This window comes from Rosa chinensis, chromosome 3, assembly GCF_002994745.2.
Source record: "Rosa chinensis cultivar Old Blush chromosome 3, RchiOBHm-V2, whole genome shotgun sequence".
In the NCBI taxonomy this organism is placed as follows: Eukaryota; Viridiplantae; Streptophyta; class Magnoliopsida; order Rosales; family Rosaceae; genus Rosa; species Rosa chinensis.
In genome coordinates this window covers 17,586,540-17,603,569 of record NC_037090.1, presented here as the reverse complement: position 1 = coordinate 17,603,569, position 17,030 = coordinate 17,586,540, and the positions used below count along the sequence as shown (strand labels likewise).

At 40.8% G+C, this 17,030-nt stretch overlaps 2 protein-coding genes across 2 annotated transcripts; one reads left to right on the top strand and one right to left on the bottom strand.

Annotated features, from left to right (window-relative positions):
* Nucleotides 1–4,674: 4,674 nt before the first annotated feature.
* On the top strand, nt 4,675–7,203 carry LOC112191788 (leucine-rich repeat receptor-like protein kinase PXC1). The gene is made up of 2 exons (XM_024331199.2): nt 4,675–6,105; nt 6,198–7,203. The coding sequence occupies exons 1-2, from the start codon at nt 4,743–4,745 to the stop codon at nt 6,869–6,871; spliced, it is 2,037 nt and encodes a 678-aa protein (XP_024186967.1). The 5' UTR covers nt 4,675–4,742; the 3' UTR covers nt 6,872–7,203.
* Nucleotides 7,204–7,629: 426 nt separating this feature from the next.
* On the bottom strand, nt 7,630–16,550 carry LOC112191789. The gene is made up of 8 exons (XM_024331200.2): nt 16,323–16,550; nt 10,336–12,907; nt 10,121–10,256; nt 9,961–10,014; nt 9,783–9,874; nt 8,782–9,017; nt 8,450–8,620; nt 7,630–8,174 (listed from the first exon to the last, which is right to left on the bottom strand). The coding sequence occupies exons 2-8, from the start codon at nt 11,088–11,090 to the stop codon at nt 8,077–8,079; spliced, it is 1,542 nt and encodes a 513-aa protein (XP_024186968.1). The 5' UTR covers nt 11,091–12,907; nt 16,323–16,550; the 3' UTR covers nt 7,630–8,076.
* Nucleotides 16,551–17,030: the final 480 nt, after the last annotated feature.

The window sequence follows — 17,030 nt, the reverse complement described above, 5'->3', positions numbered from 1 at the left end:
GATGAGGTCGTCGGAGACGCCGACGGGTTCTTGGGGCTCCAGAGCGTGGAGGACCCGGGTTCGGGTTCTGGGTCGAGCTTCGTGGCGGTGGAGTTTGACACGCTCATGGATGTGGAGTTCAAGGACATTAATAGCAACCACGTAGGCCTAGATCTCAACTCCATGGTTTCATCACAGGTCAGCGATCTTGGCGCTACGGATATTGATCTCAAGAGCGGGGACCTCGTGAATTGCTGGATCGAATTCAGCGGATCGATCTGTGGAGAGGGAGAGAGAGCTAGAAAAGCAGAAAAAATAAATAAAAAAGAGAGAGAAATTAAAAAAAGACAGAGAAAAAAATATAAAAAGGGATCTTGGGGTAGAATAGTCATTTTAGACCTGTTTTGGACCTGTTGTGTGAGAATTAGAGAGAATAAGGATTATCCAGTTTAATTTGAAAGGCGAGGGGCTAAACTGTTTTTCAGGCAAAAGTTTGAGGAGTAACAAGTATTTAATCCTAAAGTGAAAAGATAAAAATAAAAATAAAAGAAATTAAAAAGAAAAAAGGAATGGAAAAATAACACAAGGCTATATTGGACATTTCTCTATTTACCTCGCTTACATGGCTCTGAGTTGGCATCTAATTGTGTGCCACGTCAGCTTGTTAACAAAGCTATTGGACAGAGTGTACCAATCAGACAGAAATTGTGAGGTTAGGGAGTTTTTGGATTAAATTGGAATGTCAAGAACTGAAATGAAAAAAGGATCATAGTACAGAGACTAAACATAATTTAATCCTATATATATTTATCCAGAGCGAACCTTTGCTTTCGAATTAAAGTGCACATTTAGAGTTTAGGGTCACTTTTCGGTCGCATATCCACATTTCGACCGTTCAGTTTTTAGGTACTAATGTATAGATCATCTCTATAAATTTTCAGCCAAATTGATGATCATTAAGAGCAAATGCACCCCAAGAGTTGGCAAAAGGCAAGGTTTTGCCTCCCATTTGTGCACTATTCACTAATATTGCATTTGCCTCCTAATTTTTTCATGCACCCCAAATAGGCAAGGTCAATGCCTCTCAATCATTCACTATTTAATCTAATGATTCTTATTTTTCTAGATGTAATCCATTGGTTCCATGTGATCCAATCATTCACTAGTATTCCACCATGTTTAACTACAAGACAAAAATTATCAAAAGTAATTATCTTACATCAACTTCCATGTGAAGCCCGTGTGCCATATTGGTCGACTCAAAGTCCAAGACTTGCCATTGGACTTGGTTAGGAAGGCCACTAGTCGTCCAACAAGTTTGGGGTGCATGCAGCTTTTTTTATTTTTTGCCATTTTGACTGGTGTTGGACATCCAAGATGTATGGGGTGCATTTGCTCTAAGGTATCTAACTCATTTAAACCAATGGACAAATTGAATTTGTCCAACCTGAACCATGTTAGCTTTAAGGCAGTTATCAATGCCTTAACGATCATCAATTTGGCTGAAAATTTGTAGAGATGATCTATACATTAGTAAAAAACTGAACGGGCGAGATGTGTGTGTGTGTATTATTCAAATATATTAAGCCTCATCTCCACTACTCTTGAAAGGCTAGCTTGAACAAATGTTACATCATATGTCATTGGATTTATTTCACGGTTTAAAAGTTGAGCGCATCATGTATTGTTTAGAACGACCGCAATGCTACCCTCTATTTTTTGAACAAATTACAAATTTGTTCAAAAAATTAAGAGATTGTTTTAGGGAGTCTTACAAATGTTGCTCTAACCATCTTGGTAACCATAAATATTATTTTCGTCTGAAAACAATATTTATCAAGAAAAAATCATATAATACGTTATGAACCCTTATAAGTCACCTTCTCTCTCCTAAGATTTAGGAGCTCCTAAATCCTAATGATTTCCTTGTTTAACAACTTAGTCTTGGAGAGTTTTTCTTTTAGCTTCCAACCAAAATTTTCTTAAACAATTCAAATTAAATGAACTTATGAATGGAACCGATAACCAATGAAAAGAAAGTAGGAAAAAGAAAAGAAGAAGGAAAAAAAAAAGGAGTACTAGAGGCTCTTATTTTTATTCATGCATGTATAATAATCAATCTCATGATCTCTTGGATTTGGAATAACTGAGCACTCTAACTGTCTTTCACTCTTTCATATGGAAAGAGAAAAACCAAGAAAACAGTGCAGGTCAGTTAAATCTTCTAATTTGGCTTTATGTCAATACTGAAACTTCTTAGACATAAAATAACACTGCACTTTGTCTCCTTTTTCCAAAAACTCCACCATAATTCGAAAAATTACACTGCCAAGCTTTTGCTCACTTTTGATGTTGTTGGCTAGTCCAGCTTTTGTCTGCTGTTGGATGATTCAGCAAAGCAGTTTGGCTGAGGCAAATTAGAACGCCAATCGCGCCATCAGTCTCTCCCTTTGGTTCTTTTGCATGTGTCATAATTAAAAATCATAACCAACAAGCAAGAAAAGAATAATATAGAGAGGGAAAGAGACTGTAATCTAGGTAAGCAGATCGTTCCCTTTTGGAGACACCATGAGCTGCATGACTTTAGTCCAAAGATGATGATCGCTGACAACTGGGAAGATAAGTTTGTACCTAAATGAACATTCGATTAGATCGGTCACTAATTCTCTACTGAAAAAAAGAAGATAATGATACACTGATAATCTTGTTATGAGACATAGTTAGGATCAGTTAGTTGTTATTTGTACATCAGGTTAAACTCTTGAACGGGTTGTAATTGTCTACTGCAAGGCTCATACCAATAATCGATATGACAAAATTAATGTTAGTATCAGTCGTTTACATAATTATATAGTTGTCAATTGGTATAGTTTTTATAGTAGATCATGAAATAATATCTTCAAATGGTATCTAGACAATTACGAATTATAATATTTATACTCTCTCAAGGGAGTCTCATAGTACCTAGATTATTACACCATTAGCTATGAAAGTGCCTCTGTCCTCTCTTTCATCAAACGAGTCGTTCTTCGTCACTCATTTTGCTGGGTACGTAATAGTGTATCTCTCTTTTTTCTCACCATTTGTGCATTCAGATACTTGTACGCAACTGTTGCATAGAATTTGATTGATCCGATTTTAAGGTCCTATATATAGAGAGAGGGAAAAACAGCTCGATGACTGTTAAGGTTGTCTTTTTGGTGCTAATCATCATATAAGGTTGTTGGGCAAAGACTAATTAACTTTGCTTTCCTAAGACTCTAAGTGGTAATAAGCAACAACAGGCAGAGTTAATCATGCACCTCCTTTATGTAAAAGCCTGTGAAAGTAGTCCAAGGCCAGCAAAGATAATAAATCATTATTTTGGGTTAAATTTTGATTGCTAGCTAGCTAGGTTAAAATAGCAGATGAGATTATTAGAGTCAGAGTCGACTATTTCAATATCTATTGCCCTAGGCAAAGGGTCATCTATATATACAAGTATCATATATACATGACAAAAGTTGTAAGAAGCCATTTGATTCTTACACAGAGAAAAGATAGATATTTGGATCTGAGAAGTAGGCGATTCCTATAAATGAATATGTATGTATATATGACAGGAACCCAATTATGAGGCTGAGAAGGGATTAGCTATTGAAGACAAAATTGATGTGAGGAATTTGAATTTGAATTTGAATTTGAATAGTTGGTTCAGCCTAGTTTCTTGATGTTGGTCTTTGGCTTAAATTAAGCCAATATGGATTGGTCAAAATGACTTCCAAGTACAAGTAAATGAAAATGAAATGCTGCATATGCCTCCTTCCTTTTTATAAAGAATTAAGTGGCCATAATCACCGAAATATGTTTTGATTGCTGCATTAGATTTCATCAAACTAGGTAGAAGTATGTGAGTATGTCAATGTCAGTGCTATGAGTGTTATGACTAATGAGTGCGCACATATGAGAAGGAGTGGAGAATTTAGAAGATATAGGGTTTAAAGAGATTTATTATTTAAATCTTATTTCCTAACCTACCATCCATTTATTTACGAGACATTGAGAATATTAACAAAATATTGCAAAGTATAATGAGACTTTGTAGGAATACTTATGTTATGTAGCACTTTCACTAGAAACAATTTTACTATAAGCACTTGACATGTGTTTCCTAAAGCGTTTCTAACTTCAGAAATCACGAAGAGATGCTTCTATACTTCAAAATATGTTTTTGACTCTGTTCACCAAACATTACCCAAATCGATCGTATTTTAGAAGCAAATGCCAACCAAGCATGTAAACTGACTAAAAGGACTGCGCACAAAAGCGCTTCTGCTGTAAGTCGGTAACAATGTCAAAGCCAATTTACCAACTTGTGTAGTGTACCATGCCAGGGACCATGGTCCTTGAGTCCTCCCATTCACCTTTGCCTTTGGTCAAGAAAAAGTGACAAAGATGTACCCTTCTCTCAAAACCCTTTACTCATTCCATACGAAAGGAGTGGAAAACATCAATCATTCCCACAACCATACCATGCTCCTATTCTCCCTCTTTAATCATACCCCTCTCCCCAAAAGCACACCATATGCCCCATAATCATAACATTCCTCAATATAAAATATAAAAATAAAAGGTAAATAAAGCAAAAAAAAAAACCTTAACTTTTTCTTTTTCCCCACTTATTATCATCTCTCTCTCTCTCTCACTCTTTTAGTCTCTCATATATGTTTTTTGAAAAATAAGAGCTTGTTCGTTTCCTTCTCTTCCCGCCTACGCTCACAGCCATGAAGAAGAAGGCTTATCCTTTCGCCTTAGCCTTCCTACTCCTACTCACCTCGGCTAAACTCTCACTCTCCTCTTCGCCGCCGAACGACACGTCAGCTCTCACCGACTTCCGCCTCAAAACCGACACCCACGGCTACCTCCGGTCCAACTGGACCGGACCCGACCCTTGCGCCGCTGCATGGGTCGGAGTCCGATGCTCCAATAACAACCTCCGAGTCGTCGGTCTCTCCCTTCCTTCCCTCAACCTGCGCGGCCCGCTCGACTCTCTGGCTCAGCTGGACCAACTTCGCCTTCTTGACCTCCACAACAACCGTCTCAACGGCACCGTTTTGCCCTTAGCCAACTGCACCAACCTCAAGCTGCTCTACCTCGCCGGGAACGACCTCTCCGGCGAGATCCCGCAGGAATTCGCCTCCCTCCGGCGGCTTCTCCGTCTCGACCTCTCCGACAACAACATCCGCGGCGCCGTCCCCGACGGCCTCTCCCGCCTGAGCCGGCTCCTCACGCTCCGGCTCCAGAACAACCTCCTCACCGGCAAGATCCCCGACCTCTCCGGCTCCCTCTCCGATCTGAAGGAGCTTAACCTGACCAACAACGAGCTCTATGGAAAATTGCCGGAGGGTTTGCTCAGAAAATTCGGCGAGGAAAGCTTTTCCGGCAACGAAGGGCTCTGCGGCTCGTCTCCGTTACCGGCTTGCTCCTTCACCGGAGCTAACCCACCCTCGGCGGCTTCGACCGAAACGGTGCCTTCTAACCCCAGCTCGTTGCCGCAGACAAGCATCATAAACGACGAGCCGAGGGTCAAAAACTCGAGAAAGGGATTGAGTCCTGGAGCAATTGTTGCAATTGTGATAGCGAATTGCGTAGCCATTCTCGTTATCATTTCGTTCATTGTGGCTCACTACTGCGCCAGAGACCGAAGCTCGAACTCGATCGGGGGAAGCGAAGCCGGGAAGAGGAAGAGTGGGAGTAGCTATGGAGGTGAAAAGAGGGTGTATGCTAACAATGGGGGTGGTGACAGTGATGGGACTAATGCTACTGACCGGAGTAAGCTGGTGTTTTTCGACAGGAGAAAGCAGTTTGAGCTCGAGGACTTGCTCCGGGCGTCGGCGGAGATGTTGGGGAAAGGGAGCTTGGGGACGGTGTACAAGGCGGTGCTTGATGATGGTTGTACAATGGCGGTGAAGAGGCTCAAGGATGCGAACCCTTGTGCGAGGAAAGAGTTTGAGCAGTACATGGATTTGATTGGGAAGATTAAGCACCCTAATGTGGTGAGGCTTAGTGCTTATTACTATGCTAAGGAGGAGAAGCTTCTTGTGTATGACTATCTGCCTAATGGGAGCTTGCACTCACTTCTTCATGGTAATTGGTATTTTACATTGTCAAAATTGTTGAACATAAATGGCTATACTTTTGTGCTTAACTGTTGAAGTTGTTGTTGTTGATGTAACCAGAGAATCGCGGTCCGGGCAGAATTCCTTTGGATTGGACTACAAGGATCAGCTTGGTGTTGGGAGCTGCTCGCGGCCTAGCTCGGATTCATGAAGAGTTTAGCGCTGCAAAAGTACCACATGGGAATGTGAAGTCTTCCAACGTGCTGCTTGACAAGAACGGTGTGGCTTGCATTTCTGACTTCGGACTGTCCCTGCTTCTGAACCCGGTTCACGCCATTGCGAGGTTGGGAGGATACAGAGCTCCTGAACAGGCAGAGACCAAGAGGCTATCGCAGACAGCAGATGTGTACAGCTTCGGGGTCTTGTTGTTAGAGGTTCTCACAGGGAGAGCTCCTTCCCTGTACCCTTCTCCTACTCGCCCACGCATGGATGAGGAGGAGCAGGCAGTGGACCTGCCGAAATGGGTGAGGTCTGTGGTGAAGGAAGAGTGGACTGGAGAGGTGTTTGATCAGGAACTTCTGAGGTACAAGAACATCGAGGAGGAGCTTGTGTCAATGCTTCATGTGGGACTGGCATGCGTGGTGCCTCAGCCAGAAAAGAGGCCTACTATGGTTGAAGTGGCTAAGATGGTTGAGGACATAAGAGTGGAGAGATCTCCTCTTGGGGAAGACTATGATGATTCCCGCAATTCGCTTTCTCCTTCCATTCCCACCACCGAAGATGGGCTAGCCTGATCATCCTTGCTGATTCTCCCTGTTGCTTATTTATTGCCTGCGCCATAACTCTCAGTGTGTAGTATCATCCTCAGTTTCATTTGCATTGTCTCGCTGCGAATTGCTGCTACTGGTGGCTCGTTCTCAAGCCTTATTCTTGTTCAGTTGTGGTCTCTGTAATGTAATATCTGTAAGTCCTTGTATTTTCAAATTGTTGCAGGTGAGGGGATTGATCATCTTACCGGGTAGTTTTAATTAGTTGCTATTATGTAATGTAGCTTGTAATAATATGCTTATTATTATTCTTGATCAAGTTAAAACTTCAAAGAGTTGTAGTCGAAGCAGCTTTATCTGCACCATGGTTCATCCACACAAGCTTTTGGCACAGATACTTCTTACATTTTCATTACCGTGGTTCATCAACATACCAGTACATCAACTCATCAAAAAAAAAAAAAAAAAACATACCAGGACATCAAATTTGCTTCTGGTGAAATAGAGGCCAGAGGCTGATGACTCGATTTTTCATTTTTTAGGGCACAATGTATTCAATGCAAACAGTTTTCTACTATATGATCCGTTTCCTACAATAGCCACCGGGTTTATCACCATTTACAGCCAACAGTTCAATAAGAAAAGCAAAAGAAATATCAAATCCCACCTCATCACGAATCTTTATTGACCTCCAGTTCAAATATCATTGCTGCAGCATTTAACACTAGCCTGGATTGACAATTTTCAAGCATCAAACTTGATAGAACTGATTATACAATGCAATATAAGGCAATCTAGGAGTTCCAAGATGCATTTATAGGATTTAAAGTTTACACAGAAGTACAACAATAATTTCAGTCTTTCATGAATCATAACTTCGAACCATATGTAGCCGTTTACATACCAAATGTACCAATAAAGAAGCTATCCTCATCTGCATCAACAATCTTCTCCAAGTAATATCATCACCAAGTTCATACCATTTACAGAACAATAAACACTAGCACCACCTTAAATTGCATAACTTAAACATGATCACTAATCAAGTAATCATCAATTACTAGCTAATGTTACAATAGTTAGAATCTATACTCTACCTCTGCATGTAGTCAGGTGACCAATCGTTTTGCCAAGGATCTCAGCAAGTAGCCCAGCAACCACGAATACTCCTAACTTGACAACTACCTAGGGCTACTGACCTAACGATACAACAGCTCTGAGTTTTATAAACATTAACTCATACTTCCAACCTGATCAATCAGGGTACCAACTTGTTCTCCACGAAGTGCTTTTGATATATTTCCAGTCTCTAGTAGATTAAAGATCACAACTGCACAGTAAACATAAATTGCTTAAATGTAATGTACATGAACAAAGGTACTACTTGAATAATTTAAATACTCTTCACAGTTTCTTAGATTCATACTTGCTTGATCACAAAATGTGGACAGTTGGATGACTCAATACTCATTATTATTCCAAGTAACAGAACTAACCCTCTACATCTCTATTTTGATGCATTCATGTACTAACAATGGGAAATGCCTGCACCAAGGTAAAGCACAAGCCTGGAGCTAATTACATATAAAATCATAATGTACTCACCTGGAATCCTGTTGTCCTCACATAAGGTTAGTGCCATTGTGTCCATGTTGTGCTCACCTCTGGTGACCAACTCCCTAAAAGAGATGTGCTGGAACGTAAAATTATTGTCTTGAGAATTGCGGTCATACACACCATCAACATTGGTACCCTTGAGTACTGCCTCTGCATGGACTGAAAATTAAGATCGTCAAACTTTTATTGAAAATCAAAGAGATTGAGGGTGTGAGGATCCATGCATGTATCATGTGAGTGTGTGTCTAAGAGCTGAAGTAGAACAGTAGTTCAAAATGTGATGTAATTTATTTGAAAGCGTGAAAGGTACAGAGACATACTTTCTGAAGCTCTAAGTGCCGCAGCTGTGTCAGTCGTAAAGAGTGGATTTCCAGTGCCAGCACCAATTCCAGCAAATATTACAACCCTGCCTTTTTCAAGATGCCGGATGGCCCGTTGCCTATTGTATGGTTCAGCAAGCTCTGGCAGAGAAAATGCACTTTGAACACGAGTCTGGATTGCCATCTTCTCAAATGCTGACTGGAGCAATATCGAATTCATTACAGTGGTCATCATGCTGGTAGACATCAGAGAATCAACTTGTTTAGGTCATGCAATGTGTGGGCACAAATTTGAGCATCATAAACACTATCAGGCAATTTCTGATAAGCATAGCAATAAGTAGTTGAAGATAGGACACAAACCCAATGTTCTTCCTCAATCACAATATTTCTATGACATCCCTCACACATTACACTTAATTTCCTCCCCAATTCAGGCAATTAGTCACATGATACAAGTGTACAGCAGATGCAGGCATGTTTTGACTGAAAACACATAAGGATATGAAATCATACATCCTCCAGGGGTAACACTACTAAGATAGTTGATTTATGAGACCACTGAGAAGTCACCCATACAAGTCATGATGACAAGTAGCACTAGATCAGAATAAATAAACGAACATATTGCAATTACCTTTTCGCGAGCAGTGTTTTAGGGTGTCGGTCTTATTATAGTTCCTTATTGAAAAGTAAAGCGGGGAGTCAGATAACATCTAACTTACAGGCCCAGGTGAAAAAGGAAAAAGAAAAGGATTGATTCCATACAATTAAGAAAAAAAAGAATGGCCCAAACTTCTTTTGATATTCTTTACTTAGAATATGAAATGATCGTGATAATATTCCAAGGCTACTGAGGATACCCAGTCGGCGTATACCCAGGTTGGGATACAGTAGTGCTATTTAAACCTTTTAAAGATACCATAATCCTAAATAATAGGTGGTATGATCCAAAGAACACAAGGACAATGTTAAAATGCAAGATGAGCAATAAAACTTACCCAGTTTGGTATGCAGTACTTCTGTCTAAACCTGTTTCATTCACCCACGTATTTCCGCAAAAGAAGTTGCGACCACCAACAACAATTGCCACCTATTTCACCAAGCAACATTTTAAGAAGTAAAAAACAAGGTTGAGCACATAAGCTCGCAGATGACAATCACAGACATCAGCAGTACCTCCACCCCACTGCGGCAGGCCATTGCAACTTCTCTCGCAATCAGCATTGTTATCTGCGCAATCACAAAACACATATCGAAACTCGTTCAACGGAAGTAACTCAACAAAACAGACCATTATCAATATTTCGCTCAAAGAATTAATGGTAGTGCAAACAACCTTTGGGTCAATGTTGTTAGCAGCAGTGCCAGCTAGAGCAGCACCACTGACTTTGAACACCACTCTTCGCCATTTAAGACTGAATTTCGGCTGCTTGTTTATCTGAGTCACAGGACTAGTAATTGCACTTGCATTTCTGCCAAAAACAAACAGATAGTCACCAACTGTACTACACCACCAACCAAACAGAATCCACCAAAAAAAAAAAATCGAACCTCTTTGATTTCTGAGGCGTGGGACCCGAGGAAGTAACGCCTCTGTCATCATCAGAGGTGGCCTTCGCCGGAAGCGAATTGCCGACGATCTGCTCCATTCTCTTGAACCAAGGCCAATGACTCGGCGAATTTCCAGAATTGGTCATCCTGTGCCTCTCGAGCTTGTACCTCTTCTTCAAATTATCGACCTTGTTCTTACACTGTTCGACGCTCTTGGTTTGCCTCTCGGACCTCTGGCTCACGATCACGGCCACCTCCTCCCAATCCCGGCCTCTCAGATTTCCCCGATTCAGCTGCGTGAACTTGTCCATGTACGCATCGAGAAGGCAAGCGATCGCGCCGTCGCTCCACTCCTCGCGATCCTTCCGGTACTCTCCGGCGGCCACGGCCGAGGATTTCGATCTCCTGATGATGGTGTACGAACCTCCTCCGCCACCGCCGCCGGCTCCGTCGCTGAGCTCATCGGACTGGTCCTTCCTCTTCGACGCGACGTCGTTCTGATCCGTGCCGCTGTCGAAGGGGTTGGAACAGAACGCGGCGGCGTCTCCGTAGTCCTCGCCGTCGTCCTGATCTTCTCCGGCGTTGGCCTTGTCGCCGCTTGAGACGGTGACCACGGGCGGGGTAGTTCGGGTGGCGAAGCGAGGCGCGTAGGGCTGGGGAATGCGGTGGGAGTTGGGAGGCGCATGAGGGTTGCGGTGGTTAGGGTTTGAGTCGTTACTGCCGAGGAGAGAGAAGTCGTCGTCACAGGAGGCCATTAGAGAGAGAGAGAAGGAGCGGACGTTACGGTTACCGGGGGTTGAAGGGAACGACGACGTTAGAGAAGGAGGGGAGGGGCGAGACAGAGAGACCAGGCGTTTAGACGGAACAGGTCAGGGCCGCCGTGACGTCTTTGTGACGGTCCCGTTAAGTATGAGTAAGAGTATAATAGTTGTTTCATGGAATTGGAACGTGGGTGGGACCTCGTTTTCATGTTTTTTGCGTTTTGGGAAATGGTTCGTGAGGTTTTGGGTGGGTCGGGACCAGGCGACCAGCTGATCTACGTGCTTTGTGCTGGTTTGCTGACAATACCTGATTTTTTAAACCTTTCATCAATTTTTATTACAGTTAAGAGCAAGTGCACCCGTAGTCAAGAAAAGACAAAGTCGAGAAGTCAAGAATTCGACCGGTCAAGTTACTATTCACTGCCACTGGACATGGGTTTGCACCCGTTGTTTTCTTGCCCGGTCAACACTGTTCACTCCTTTTCACTGTTCACATTTACTGTTCACATAATCCACTGTTCACCTAGTGGATTTAACTGTTCTGACTTAGTGTTCCGTTTTACTGTTCATGTCTACTGTTCACCGTTTTACTGTTCATTTTTTACTGTACTGGACGTGGCAGCACACCATTCGCCCGTGCTCTTCACGCTGTCTCTCTGTCGCGTCTCCTTCTGCGCAGCCATTGTGATGTCAGCCATGTTCTGCTGCAGGCCAAGGTGGCAGCAAGCCAAGCCTGGGCAAAGAAAAAGGCATGGGCTTGACATTTTTCTTGCCCTTGGTCAAACAAAGGCAAATCCTGCCCAGGCAAAACAGGCCCGGTGGAGAGGAAAAATGGAGCTTGCCCAGTCAAAATCATGGAATGCTGAGGTGGTGCCCGGGCAAAAGAGCACCGGTGCACTTGCTCTAATAATTGAAAGGTTACATTTTTCCAATTGGGAAAAAAAAAAATTTCCTTGTTTAGTTTCGCGATTAAGGTTCAAAATGAAACTCTAATTGAGAGTGAAAGCATGACCTTGTTTTTGAATAGATGATAGTTTCATCGATAAGACTCATGTTAAGAAGGTCATTGTATACTCTCTCGCTATCTCACAAGGGACAGAACAAGAATTCGTGATAAAGACCACAATGATATATAGGGATAAACCAATTTATTCAAACTTATATAGGGATAAACCAACTTATTCAAACCTATATTCAAACTTATTGCTCACAAATTTAAAGCGAGCATATAACTATGACATAATCTAATACATAGTTAAGAAACATAAAAGAAAATACATCTTCTCCTTGCCTTTCAAGCTAGGGCTAGGAGGTTTTCCTGAGTACAACATGCTCAAAACTTCATCAGCATGTACCTTTTTAGATTTAGGCAAGCTTGACTGCAATGGAGGGCCACCGTGCAATTATTGGGAGTGCTAATGTGCTGCATCTCCACTGTAGAGCCGACTGCTAGTAGCGCCGCCCAAACAGCGACACCAATCACCAAAATTGATTGAAATCAGATTGACGAGGAGAGCCTTGTTTTGGGGATGATCTTTCTTGATCGGCGCGCCTTCAGCGACACCAAGTATACAAAATTCAGACCAAAGCATCGTCGCTGGAGCAATCGAAGGCTTGGAAATAGTATTTTGAGAGAGGTTGTCTTGCTCCATAGAGGATATGCTATTGATGATGGAGAACTAAAGGAATGGAAGCGATAGCTGGAGATGGACATCGTGATGGGGGAGATGGACATCGCGATAGGGGAGATGGACGGAAGCTAAAGCCGTTGTCGCCTCTTAGATGAAAAAGAGGTTGATGGCTAGGAAACCCTAGCAGACGCATACTTTTTTAATGAATTGTGGTGCCTTGGTGTGAAAGCATGACATAATTAACATAAAAATAAGAATATATGAAACTTATAATACGATCAAGCAGTATTTGATTTTCGATCAATACTACTTAAGAGGGAGGGAAAATGATGATTCTTTTTTTTTTTCCTTCATCTTTTACCATAAATTTGAACCGGCCGATGTATGCAGCTATTAAATAATGTCATATGAAGATTAATCTTAATCGATTCAACCCCTAGATATAGTTGAGTGGCTACTTAGATTTTGAATTAATATATATACTTCATCCATATGAATTATTCATGGTAAATAAAAAATTTAGAGGAAGATAATTCATGCAACAAAGTAGACATCGTACCATAGCTTTAAACATTAGAGGGTTAGAATCGTGTTTTATATTTTTTATGAGTCAATTACATTATCAAAAATGCTTGAGATCTCAAATAATTATACCAAATATCAATACCAAATGATGTGGCAGGTGCCATATCATCAAACTATTTTTAGCATGTATTCTTATATTTTATTTTTATTCTTTAAAATGGAAAGATCAATAATTAAAGTTATTGTTGTCTAATTAGAAAATAAATGTATATGATAAACAACAACAAAAGGAATGAAGAACCCTAAACCAAGCCCTTAAATCATGGAGACTTTAACATGCAATTATAGGAAAATGCCATCAACCAAAACAGAGTAAATAGAATACAAAGTTGTGTGTGGCTTAATTCATTAGTTCATTGGCAATTGAATAATGATCTATTATATACTGCTAGTGGTGGTGGGTTTCATTCTGCTGGAAATAGAGATATGTAGTGATGAAGTAAATGAGAAATTCTGATTTTCAATTGATTGCCAGATCCATCTCTACTGGGTTTCAAATGAGTTTCAAATGAATTTAATATGAATTCTCATATTGTTAGACGGAGAAAGAAATAGTTGTACTATTATACATACAGTCTCCCAGATTTGATGTAATTTCTTTGCACTATTCTCTAGATTTCTTTGCTCTTTTAATTCTACAGATGTGGTTGTTTTGTTTGAGGAAGGGCGGTAGCAGATTTGGTTGTTTGGTGAATCATATTCTTCTTTTTTGCTGATTAATTAGTTTTCTAGATAAAATCAATGAAATTTGCTGAAAATTATTAAATTGAATGTCATGACTAGGGCTATCAATTTCGACACGACCCGATAACACGACTCGAAACCCGCACGAAAGCGCACAATTAAAAAGCGGGTCAGCCATGAGTCAACCCGCTATGACCCATTTAATAAATGGGTCGGCCACGGGTCAACCCGCCAACACGAAATTAACCCGTATAACCCGATTATACTATACTTCTTCTTGAAATTTTGGACGTTGGGAGTATTTGATCATAAGATTAGACAATTTGAAATATTTTTCTTTATAATTATTGGATTTAATTATTTATGAATATATATATATATATATTTATATTCTTCGTCTTGTGGAGTTTTTAGTGAATTTAATCAATTTATGCATTTTTTAGTTAAATGGGTCACATTGTTAACCCTTAAATGAGTTATTTTGTCTAACACGACATGACATATTTGTTAAATGGGTTAAGCGGGTTGGAAACGGGTAACCCGTTTAATAAATAGGTTGGGTTTGGGTTTAAATTTTTGACACGATTATTAAATTGGTTGGGTTTGGGTTTGTATCTTGCGATACGACAAATACCTTGACCCAACACGACCCATTGACAGCCTTACTCATGACACGTAAGACGCCAACTCAAACGCCATGTCATTTGGTATTACTTTTTGGTATAATTTTTTGGTGTCTGTAGCACTGCTCTTAAATTATTCATCTAACCACTTAAATAAATTTCTCTCTCCACCACTACGACGTGATTTATCCAGAAAAAAATAAATTTGTCCAAAAAGTACAACGCCGTACAAACACAAAAATCATGTCATTACCTTTTCTTGATGTAAATACAATGGCTGAAATGATCATGCAGTCTCCAATAAAGAACAAACACTTGATGGTTATAATGTAGACTGGGCTTTACATATGGTTATAATGTAGACCCTATTAATAAGGCTAATGGTCTTTCTCTGTGGTGGAAATCTGAGTTTACGATTGAGATTATTGATTTCTCAAAGTACTTCATTGATACTCTGATCACTTTTCCTAGTACTTAGATACTAAGGTCTGGGTAACCTAGATGTATGGAACTCCGTATGCTATAGAAAAGGATGACTTCTGGAATAGCTGGAATAGCCAAAGGTGGGCAGCAAATATCCCTTGGCTTGTTATTGGGGATCTGAATGAGATTATTAGTCAGCACGAAAGAGAAGGGGGAGCTCCCTAGAACCCAAATCGCAGCCACCATCTACACTCCTTCATTAACTCCAATTTCCTACTTGATATTGGTTTTAAAGGTCAGCGTTTTACTTGGGCACGTAAGGAGGGAGATATTATTGTCCTGCAAGAGAGGCTTGATCGGTGTTTGATTGATGAGAATTGGTTGTTGGGCTGGCCTGATACATGCTTAACCCACCTTACTAGAATAGGGTCTGATCACAACCCTATTCTTCTAAGTACCAACCCAAGTTTAGTGAGACGCAAGGCTAATTTTAAATTTGAAGCGTTCTGGGCGGACGAAGCTGATTGTGCTCCTATTATTGAGGACAGTTGGTTGACGGACTCTTCTGTCCCAAATGTTACTAACTGGTCAAATAATCTTAAGAGATGTAGAGTCCGCCGACGGAACTGGAGCAAGCAAAAGTTTCCAAAGTGCAACAAATTGGAAATTAAGAAGTGTTTGGAAGATTTGGAAGAGTGTCAACTTAATCACCCCTTTGATAGTGCGGAGCAGCAAATGATGATCTTTGCTAAGTTTGGGGAGTTTTGGCTTAGGGAAGAGAAATTTTGGCATCAAAGGTCTATAGTTAAATGGTTGAACTCTGGGGACTCAAATTCAAGGTTCTTTCATCTCTCTACCTTACATAGAAGACAAAGGAACAGAATCCTTAGAGTTCAGAATGATAGGGGTGAGTGGGTAGTAGGGGAGAAAGCTATCCGGTTTGAATTTGAATCCCTTTCAACGCATTTTTAGCATTGCTGGAAGACAACCCTAGGGAGCAGCTTTTACAGGGGTATCTACTATGGTTACTGATGAGATGAATGATGCCCTCATGGCACCTGTTTCTCTACTGGAAATTAGAGACATTAGTCACCGATTGGGAGCTCTAAAATCTCCAGGGCCAGATGGCTTCCCGAGCTTATTCTACCAAAAGTATTAGGGCATTGTGAAGAAGGTGATTTGGGAGACATCAAAGGATTTCCAAAGTGGAACAATGTGCTGAAAGGGCTCAATATGACACATATAGTACTCATCCTTAAAATCCCAAACCTGAAACGTACCTCTCAGCTCCGGCCTATCAGTCTCTGTAATAACTCATACAAGATTTTGTCAAAGCCTCTGGCAAATCGCCTTATGCAATTTCTCTGTAAGCTAATTTCTCAGAACCAGAATGCTTTTGTTCTTGATAGGCAGATACAGGATAACATCTTTTTATCCCATGAGTCGTACTACTACTTCAAATTGAAGCGTGATGGAGGTAATTGTGAATTTGGTTTAAAGCTAGATATGAATGAAGCGTATGATTGAGTGGAATGAGATTTTATAGAGGCTGCTCTAATTCGGTTTGGTTTTGATAGAGGCTGGGTGAACTTGGTTATGGCTTGTGTCACATCAATCTCCTTCTCTATTGTCTTAAGTGGAAATTCAGGCAAATTCTTTTTTCCTAGTAGAGGCCTAAGACAAGGGGACCCCCTGTCCCCTTATCTCTTTATACTGGTCAGTGAGGTGCTCTCTTTGAGATTGACGAAAGCAGTTCAAGACAAGACTATTATGGGAATCAATTTGAGTAGGGGCTACCCAACCTTATCCTATCTATTTTTTGTAGATGATGGCTTATTCTTCATGAAGGCAACTCTGAACAATTGCTCGCACCTCAAACAAATTTTCATTGAGTATTGTACGGCCTCGGGGGAACTGATAAAAAATTAAAAATCGAGTTTATTCTTCACCCTTAACACCCCTCCTCAAATGGCTTTGTTAATGTGTGA